The sequence below is a fragment of the Stylophora pistillata genome, chromosome 8, assembly GCF_964205215.1.
Source record: "Stylophora pistillata chromosome 8, jaStyPist1.2, whole genome shotgun sequence".
NCBI lineage: Eukaryota > Metazoa > Cnidaria > Anthozoa > Scleractinia > Pocilloporidae > Stylophora > Stylophora pistillata.
The window spans coordinates 32,998,280-33,008,580 of NC_142526.1; the positions used below are offsets into that span (position 1 = coordinate 32,998,280).

General features: G+C 36.5%; 1 protein-coding gene across 2 annotated transcripts in view; it reads left to right on the top strand.

Moving 5' to 3' along the window:
• The first annotated feature begins 1,008 nt into the window (after nt 1-1,008).
• LOC111328543 (uncharacterized) overlaps nt 1,009-10,301 on the top strand; it is a 28,212-nt gene continuing 18,919 nt past the window's right edge. Inside the window, exon 1 of one of the 2 annotated variants that reach the window (XM_022933009.2) lies at nt 1,009-1,389. Coding sequence is in view for 1 of the 2 variants with exons in the window: in XM_088730065.1 (XP_088586191.1) it covers nt 1,908-1,966 (59 nt within the window). In the remaining variant the exon portion in view is untranslated. Of the gene's footprint in view, nt 1,390-1,705; nt 1,967-10,301 lie in introns of those variants that run through there. The other variant, XM_088730065.1, reaches the window with a different exon arrangement.

A 10,301-nucleotide genomic window follows, 5' to 3' on the forward strand; every position in this document is an offset into this window, starting at 1 on the left:
TGCAGGACTGTGGAATACTCTTTCACCCAACATGAAATGTACAATCTCGCTCTTAACATTTAAATCTAAATTAAATAACCTATATTTTTCTAAACTCGTCTCATACACTCCTCCATGTCAGTATTTTATACCTTAAATTAACTTGCTTTTTTGTAAACATATTCTAGCCCATTTTGTGTCTTTTTTATTGTGTTATAGGGGTTAGGTCTCACTTAGGACGAAAGTTCTGCTCCTCTCTCCAACCACTCCACTTTATTTTTTTTTCTCTTTTCTTGTAACTGTGTAATGTAGATTATTGTTTGTATTTGTTGAACCGTGGCGAATAAATTAAATTAAATTAAAAACTGAATTAATAAATTATAAGTCTTAATTCTCTTTATTAACATTTTGTTGTGTAGTTTCGGTAAGTATATTTACTCGTTGTATTTTGACGAGCCCGTAAAGCTAGTCAAAATACAAACAACGAGTAAAATACTCGCGCAAACGAGTAAAATACAACGAGTAAAATACACTTTCCTTCAGACAATAATCCTAACACATTTTCCACGCTACATAAATCTTGAGAAAAAAAAACTTGGTACTAGAAAATGCCGAAGTATGGGTCTTTTCATTTTCAGCGAATTTTCGTTGGTATATTAAAACCTTGCGCACTGTTGCTAGGTTAACCGGACAGAGCTGAATATGCCACGTCACGGGTATGCGGTTAACAACGCGGGCTTAAATGTCTCAGGTCTAAAATTTAGCGAAATGAGCGGAAAATAATAAGGGCTGACCTTTAAAACCGAGGAACTCTGTTTTCGTCGAAGGCATTTTACTATTTCCAAAGGTTTAAAGGAGAAAATTAATTTTTGAAAATTATTAGGGGGTGTACCAAATTTTTGGAGGTTGTTCTGTAAAAGAAAAGCGGCAAGGAAAACGACGCCTCGAAACAACAGAATAGGAAATCAACCATGCGAACGACTCAAAATCAAGTGTTTCCGCGGCAAAACCTGGCGCATGCGTATACGTTATTCAGTTCTGTCAGGTTACGATGTTTCTGAATTTGTTAATGGCGATCGAATTAAGGCTTCTTTTAGAGGTTTAAGATCTGATCATTTTACTTTTGTAGTCACCTTCTATGGTGGGAACAAGACTCATATTTCGGTCTTTAGTAATTCGTCTGGCTGAATGGATTCAATCTTTAGTGACTGCAAATATCCTGCGATGGGAAAGTCATTCTGAGGACTTCGAACTCACGTGGGCAATGGCTGAACTAGCGCTCATGTGGGTGAAGGAGAATCTTTTACTAACCACTATGATTGATCTCAAGACAATCAATTAGCCTGAAAGAACCTATGTCTCTTCGTCTGGGGAAGATAGTAACGAATTGCCGAGAGTTTGAGAACGAAGGTGAGTAATTTTGTTATTCATCTAATAAACTTTAGACGTGAACCTTCTGAGCACGCATTTGCACGTTATTACAGTGGTTGAGTTTTAAATATGTCTTCAGGAAGCCTTACATCTTCCGCATATATAAACCCCTTAATTTGTATTCTATTCGAATGTTTAGCTTCCATGTTGTTTAGCTTCCATGTAGTCCTAAAATTGAATTCATCCGCATTCCATTCCAAATCATGCGGAAGACACGAACTATTTGTAAAAACGATTTTAGCTTCCTAGATGAAGTCCTTTTGAAAAGAAGTGACATCGAAATTGTACTTATGCTACCTAAAACGCTGAAGCCAAGATTTCTGATTTGCTGAAACGGAAAATAGTTCTTTGTGAAGATATAAATTGATTCCTCGTGATGGTTCGCCAGTGCAGTGTGAGCAGACGTTCGTTGTGTGAAGGAGCAAAAACATTTTCAATCGATTTTGATCAAATAAGATTTTCGAAAAAGGTATTCGTTTCGTCAATTGCAAACTACGATGGCCGATCTGGAGGCAGCTGTTGAGCAAAACCAGGAATCAGGCCGACCGAACGGAACGTAAGTGAAATATTTTCATCATTATTGCGTCTCAAACCTTGAGCCAGGCGGCATGGTTTAAGGTCAAATGACCCCATACTAAACTTCTTGGTTTGCAAAGAAAAATGTTTTTTTTACTGATGGTATAGAGCGATGTTCCTCTCCGATTTCTATCCTCACCTTATACCTTTCGATTAGCTTCTCCTCTCCAGCTCGATACAAACTAACCACTAGTTCTTTCAAACCGCTCTTAATTACGAGCATTTCCTATTAATAGTCAGCTCAATTTCAATGCGTCTCAGGCGCAACAAGCAGACACTTCCGGTTTGCGGAATCTGACTGCGGGACCTGAGCAAACTTTCTTTGTTCTCGGTATCATGATTAAAAGTGTAACAGTCGTAAACTCGTAAGCCACGAGACAAGATGTAACAGTCTGTTTTAATTTGTTGACAATTTCAAAATGACATCTTAAAACGAAAAACTTTTACGGTAAAATATGTTTTACGCCTAAAGGTTAAAATTTGTCAAATTTTACACTCAACCCTTGAGATTTATCAATTTTTACGTCTAACGTTTAATTATTTACCCATTTTACGGCTATCGGTTAACTCAATGAAGACCCTCTACACTGAGATATTTTCAGTCCCCAATGTGTTTTGTGGAGTAAGTTCCCTTTATTTCTGGATAATTTTTAATGAGAAAGATCTCTCTCGGTCATTGTGATGCACTATACATATATTCTTCGATGCTGTAGTTTATTCCATAATTATTGGTGGTTTTCCTTTATTTCAATTTTTTTTTCTACCGGTAATGGTCTTCTCATTAGCTTCAATTTTTAATTAGTTTCCACCAACCCTTGTGTTTTGGTTGAAATGTCAGTGATTTAAAAGCTCTCTTTATTTGACAAAGCCTATTCTCTCTAAGTTTGGGTATTTTATAAATCTAGGATAAACCAAAGTAGTCGTCATTTAATTCTTGTATCACATCCCTAACTGTTTGATCTAGTTAGTTATTTTCCTATTGAGGTTTTCCAGCTTTATCCCTACTACTTTTACTCAGTTTCTAGGGAGCAAATTTTAATACATTTGAATGTCTCTAGACGGATTGTTGCAAAACACCTAAATTGCTTTCCAATAACATATTGATACGGCAAAATTGCCAATATGCAATCAGTTTTCAAACGAGTTTTAAGGATCGGACTGATGTTTTGACAGACATGTAAATTTAACAAAATTGTTTATTGTCTTAAAAGTTTGCTGTAAGTTACTATGCAAGTATTGTCATACTTATATTTATATCTGTCGTCCCTAATTAGTCCTAATTAAGGTCTCTTGTGATAACTGCAATTATGCATATCGGCACAATGGAGATACAATATGTGAGCGAGCTTTAGAATTTTTCAAGCACGTAGCAAGGTTGTCAGTCAATGAGATCTTTACCAAAGAGGTAGCTGAAAATGCTATTAAAGTCACCTTCAAGTTGTTCTCTTGATTCTTTCATTAAAGAGGAAGAATTTTCACATCTGAGAAATGCAAGCCTCCATAGTGACTAGAACTAAGCTTGTAGGTTAAAGAAAATGTTGGCCTATACAATGTGGGATCTTTTAGCAAGAAATAAAATTCTCAGCAGAGTTTAGATGAGTAGAAAAAGGTAAACTAGTGAAATGTAAGTATCAGACAGTTCGTAACGCTTGTCGCGTGCCAGAGGTACAAGATAAACTCTTGATCAAAATTCGAAACTTCCAGCGCTAAAAAATCACTTTGCATCATCTGCACCTCAAGGATAATCCAAGGTAACATAACACTCGATACGATTATACACTTTCCGAGTCACTAGATTTGGTCTGCAAAAGACGAAAAAGGTCCATTGAAGAAGAAACCACAACAACAGAAATAATTTTTATAGCTGACCCCTGGAGATAAAGTCATGCCACAAAGGATTTTATCTAACGAGATGCAGCACAAAAGTCAAGGAAAAACGCAACATAGCTACCTATCCCACCAAGATCCCCTCCTTAACCAAGAAAATGTAGAGACTGAAACTGGTCCAGTCGTCTGAGGCAGAACTGGCTACTTATTGCATCCTTTTCTGCCCATATATGCATGAAACTTCGAGTAGAATTTTCGACCTCAGTCACATTTTTGCCCACCTTCACTCGCATCAAATATCATTGTTCAATGGTGCACAAAGAACATAATGCCTGAGATGAAGTGACCACAAGAAAATAATTATTTTTATCAATCTTGGCAAATGAAATAATTAACTTGTCCTTTCCCTGGAGAATACACAATGGTGTGTGTAGACATGAAATTCAAAATCTACAGTAGGCCTTTACTAATGAGGAAAGTCGACCGCTTCCAGTTAAATTTTGAATCACACTGTCATTAAGCGATGTGAATCTTTAACGCTGTTGTTTCAGCCATAATCCGAGAAACTCTCGACAAACGACCTAGTGAGGCTGGGAATATTGAATGCCATGCTATTCCTTCATCAACCTTACAAAGTGGCACAAAAGGCGAGTGACATGTCTGTAGCTGATTGTGGATATCAAATGCATAAAAAAAAATTGTGGTAATTTTACATGTGTGCTGTTACACCTTTTATCAGGGTTAATAATCCATATAAAACGCCGCAGTTCATACAATAATGTAAATTATCATCTGAATCCAGCCAACCTTTCGTCAGCTAAACCTCAGTTTCCACTTTCGCACAATTTTGTCGGCTGATTGTCAATTGAAAGTAATAACACGTGAGTGCGGTTTTGTCTTCAGCATGTACTGTTGATGAAACAAAATGCTGCCCGATTTTCTAAATTGATCTTTAACTTTAATTTAATAGACTGATGAACTGAGTAGATCGGATGCTCCATAATTGCATCAAAGAGAGAGGTTCGAGAAAACAGTTTTTAGCACATTTGGGTACAATTTTATGTAAGGAATGTACATTATCAAAGATATTTATGTCATTCGTTCGATCAGCCTTTTGCTTAGATTCAAGCTTACAAATCAGAGGTTTTTAAAAAAGATCTTTTTACAACAAATATCTTCTTGGTAACTTAAATCTTAAATTTTCAAAATTGCGCTGTCACGGCAAATTAAAAGGCATGTCAGCAAGAAACTGGGCAGTTAATAGGCCACGAGAAAACTGATATTTTACGATAAGTTGAAGAGAAAATCCTCATTTTGTTAAGTATTATGATGAGACTTGCCCAAGAATGGAGGGATTTTGAATGCGAAGAAAATACTCCAGCAGATCTAAAGTGAGTTGGTCGTAAATCCTGCGAGGCAATTTTTCTCAAAAGCATTTCTGTCAGACTCCCCTAGTTTGTTGATTATTTAAGCACTGTCGAAAAACATCTTGAAACGCTCAAGAATTAGTTTGTTTCTAAAACGTCCTCCCCTGGTGACATTGCTATTGTAATGCTAAAACTTGGCTAAAGCTTTACCAGCTAACACATGAATCCTAGTATCGCTATCGATTGATGACAACTGTATCTTGCGCCTAGATCTTTTGGACTTTTCATTCATTCATTCATTCATTCATTCATTCTTTATTCACACTTATTCTACTAAAAATACAACAACGAGAAAGAGAAAAAGTAGAAAAAAAAAAGAAGAGAGTTCTAACTGTACATAAATTTACACAAAGCAGTGGAAAGAGCGTGTAGTAGCCAAAGGAGCCAAGCGTTCGAGTTGGCCACTACCACAGAGCAGTTACGGAGGGGTGAAAGTTAAATACACGTAAGGAGATAGCACATATACTAAATAGTTAAAATAGTAAAATAGAGCTCTATGATAGGTTAAAGTTGTTCAAGATGTCTGCCTGCCCAGTAGGAAGATTTTGTATTCTTTTTTAAAGCTTTTGGCAGGGAGACACTTTATTTTAATAGGTATCGTTTGCCAGATCTGTGATGCCACCACACTAAATCTTGCTAGACCATAATTGGTTCTAGAGAATGGTCTGTACAAGTTTTGATTAGTGGCATGCTTAGTAGAGTAATTATAGACAGCTGAAGCCGGTTGGGCTAGATCATAGAGGACTGGAGGTATATTCTTTTTTTATATTGAATTTTATGCACAAGAGAGCCAATTTTTAATTTGAAAATATTCTCTAATCTTAAGATTACTAATAGTGTGAAATATAGTGTAGAACTTTCTCTTTTGCTAGCCAAGAAGATGCTGTGGATACCGTTGTTTTGACTTATTTTGATTGTATTTAACCTGGTTTGGTATGCAGTTCCCCCAACACATCAATCCATATGTTAGATATGGATATATGAGAGTATAGTTACAGTTGTTTGAGTGTGCTCACAGGTAAATAATGTCTAAGCTTAAATAGAATTCCGACGTTTTTTGTTATTTTATTGTTTATGTGCTGGAGCTGAGCATCCCATTTTAAATGTTCATCAATAAAAACCCCCAAATATTTTATCTGAGATTTTTGTTCTATATTGCAAGCTGTTATTCTGATATTTGTTCTCTTTTTAGTGAAGTAATAATCATATAATTAGTCTTCTTGAAATTAATTGACAGCATATTTGCTGCACAGTATTTTAAGTCCTTTCTAAGTTCTTCATCAATAACTGATTGGAGCTGCTCAGGGTCTTTTGAAGAATAAAACATATTTATCATCTGCAAAACTCCTAAAAGTTAATTTCTTTGAAGACCTAGGCAAATCATTAATATACTACAGAAACAGCAACGGACCTAGTGTGGAGCCTTGGGGTACACCACATGTAATAGTTTTCAGGCTAGATTCTGTATTACCAACTTTGACTTATTGCTTATTAGTTATATAGCTAAAAAACCATGCATGGGGGACTCCTCGGATCCCATATTTGTATAATTTTCCTAAGAGAATATGATGGTTAATTGTGTCAAAGGCCTTAGAAAAGTCTAAGAATATACCACGTGTAATATGTTGACTGTCAATTGCTGACTTCAAATTCTCTACAGTTTCGAGAATTGCATATTCCGTGGAATATCTCTTTCGAAAGCCAAATTGATAGTTAAAAAGTAGACATTCTTTTTCTAAATAGGACACAAGCTGGTCATATACTAGTCTTTCCAGTACTTTACTGAAGGGAGAAATAGCTGCTATTGGTCTATAATTACCTAACTCAGATACACTACCGCTTTAAATATTTGGGTTACTTTTGATATCTTAAAGGCTTCAGGAAACTCCCCTGATGATATTGACTCATTGTAGATCTCAGTGAAGGGTGCAGAGAGCTGTTCAGCTGCAAGTTTGATAAGCTTATTAGGAACAGTGAGTGATGCTTTATTTTCTTTTAGCCCAGCAAACAATGTAAACACTTGTGCTATGGTTACTGGAGCAAGGTAGAAGCTGTTTGATGGTGTAGATTCTATGTTTTGCAAAGGGTCTGTATGATCAGGTTTAATTTTCTGCGCTAAAGTTGGCCCAATGTTGACAAAGAAATTATTGAATAATTCAGCAATGTCCTTTTCTTATGAATAAGTCTTGTTATTATGAGCAATTTTTGTAGGGAAAGTTTGACTTCTAGTTTTCCTTTTAACAAGAGTACCGATAAGTTTCCAAGTTTGTTTAAGATTATCATTGTACTTTGAGAATTGCGTGCTATAATAGTCTGTCTTACTTTTATTCTTAAGATGTGAAAGAATAGCTGCATAATGTTTATATTCCCCTTTTTTTGGGAGTCATTGAGTAATGTGTACGGTACATTTTTTGTTTCCTTTTTACTGATTTTAAAATAGCATTGGTGAGTCACGGCTTATTAAGTTGCTTTTGTTTGCTTTGGCTAGCCAGCCTGATAGGTGCATGTTTGTCAACAATTTCATTCAGGATATTAATTGTCTCCCTTAGCTTCTCATTTAAATTCTTTTGGGGATTAAGGATTTCATGCCAAGCAATCTGATTTATATCATCCAAGTATAGGTCTTTCTTAAATTTAGAATAGTCTAGGAAATATATTTTGTTATCATTGTTCCGTGTGGGCTAGGTTTTAACTATGCAGAAAATGGGGAGATGATCTGTTAAATCAACTGTCAGGATTCCTGCTGTAAGATTTTTAAAACAATTCGTATATATATAGTCAATGAGTGTTGCTGTATGATCAGTAAGCCTGGTAGGCTTAGTAATGATTGGTAAGATGTTGTTGGCATAGAGCATATCTAAGAATTCTTCAGTTTGGACGTGTTCATTAAATTTCAGGAAATTTATATTCATATCTCCAAAGATGTAAATTTCATGCCTATTGGAATTAATTGATTTGATTACATCATTTAGTTGGTTGCAAAACTGTTCTAGATCATAAGTAGGATGCTTGTGGATACAGCCTATTATAATCTTCTTTTTACCTTTGCCAGCATCAATTTCTGCCCAGCGTGATTCAACTAGTGTTATATCAAATTTAATATCAGACCTTGGTACTACTTTAAAATTATTAGCGATATACAGAGCGGCTCCACCCGCCTTTGTTGGAGAGTCTGTGTGGAATAAAATAAAGCCGTTGATATTTACATTACTAACAGAATTCTCACCCAGTTTGGTTTCTGTAATTCCAAGAATATCCACTTTGGTATTAAAGAGTTCTTCCAATAAATTTAGGTTTTTAGAAAGACTTCTGATATTGCAGTGAAGAACTGAAAAATATTTGGCGTCTGTTTTAGCTAGCATTTTATTAAAACTGCGAACTGAATAATATTCTGAGCAAGGGGTATTTAACATTAAATCTGGGTCGCATTCGTCGAAGTTATTTGGATTAGGGAGGAGATCGTAGAAGTCAAGATCATCATGGCGCCCATCCGCCAGCTACTAGCCATAGCATAAAATTCTCTATCAGTTAACCCATAAAATGGTAAAGAACTACTTACGTTTTCTTGGTGATTAGCCATGTCTAGATCCATAATAGTACACATTTATAGAGGTCGTCAAATTGAGCTACAGTTAATCAAGGTGATCGAGGAATTCTTCGAATTCGTCGTGTCTCACAAAGCATTTCGTAATTGAGCTCTCCGTTTTCTTCAGCATTATTCTACCGTTAGCAGTCCAGATAAACTTGTAGTTACGGTCGCGCTTGAATTGTAAAATTCTGCCCAGTAGTCGCTTTCTGTACGGCGTCAGGCTTTCATTCACATGTATTAGTGCTTTATGACTTACAGCCACAGATTCCGGCTTGCAGACCACCGACGGAAGGTCTTCAGTCCGCTTAGATTTTAATCTTTTCCTGTTGCTGTACATTTCGTCTCTTTTCTCTCTTGAGTGAAGTATACGATTAGTCGATCTTTCACTTTCTGCGTTGGCGGCAAACGGTGAGCGATCGATATATCGTTTGGGCTGAGGTTCACTCCCATAATCTCAGACATTTCTTTTACCAGCAACGCTGGGTTATCATTTGGTACAATCGGAATACCAGTTATTTCGAGGCAATCTCTTCGTGCGTACTGCTCAAGCTCATCCAACTGGATCTCAACATTAAGATAATCGTTTCCAAGCTTCCCAATGTCTTCTTTTATCAGTCTAATATTGCTCTTTACACTGTCATTGTGTTCTTTTATGCCCTTGATGGTTGATATCACTGTATCGTATTTTTTTGAAATGAAGTCTTGGGACTTTTCAATTTCTTCAAATCGTTTTCGGAGGTCTTTAAGGCCAGCTTTGAGCGAATCGACTTCCTTGCGGATCTCTTCTCGTATGTTAGGAAGAAACTCCTTTGCCCAAAGCTCTTTCAAACTTTTTACCGTTAGACTCATGTCATCTCAGTATTCCTGTGATTGGAGATCAATTGCAGCCACTTCGTTGCGCAACAATAGCGCTCCGGGAGTGTGGATAAACATTTCCATCGGACCCTGAAAAATTGACGTAAATAACGCTTACATGGGTGCGGGGCTATCACGATGGGACAAGAATCAAAGGTTTTAAATGAGCAAGCCCACTCTCTACTGGGTGTTTGTTAGTGAGCAATGGAACCCAATGTTCTACTGATTTTCATTCGTGTCCGACCAAACAAAGACGATAACTTGTCGATCATTTTTCGTGTTCCCCTGTAATAGTCGAAGGTTCCAGAGAACGGGCAAGGATTAAAAATCGCACGTGTGTAAACAGGTAGGCAGATCGGATTTCAACCTGAATAAATTTGTCCGTGTGTGACGAGATCTCATGTCACATGGAATCTAAGAATGAGAAGAAAACGAGAGTGACCGAGAAATATTTCGGATCGAAAGCCTTATTCAAAATAATTCTTGATTTACTGTTACAAGCCTTAAACGTGCGAATTTCTTACATAAACGAAACCCATGCAGTAGAACTCATCCTGCTTGGATGGTTTTACTTGACTTCATGCCTCAACTTCAGGCCTCACTTGAAGTTTGAAAGT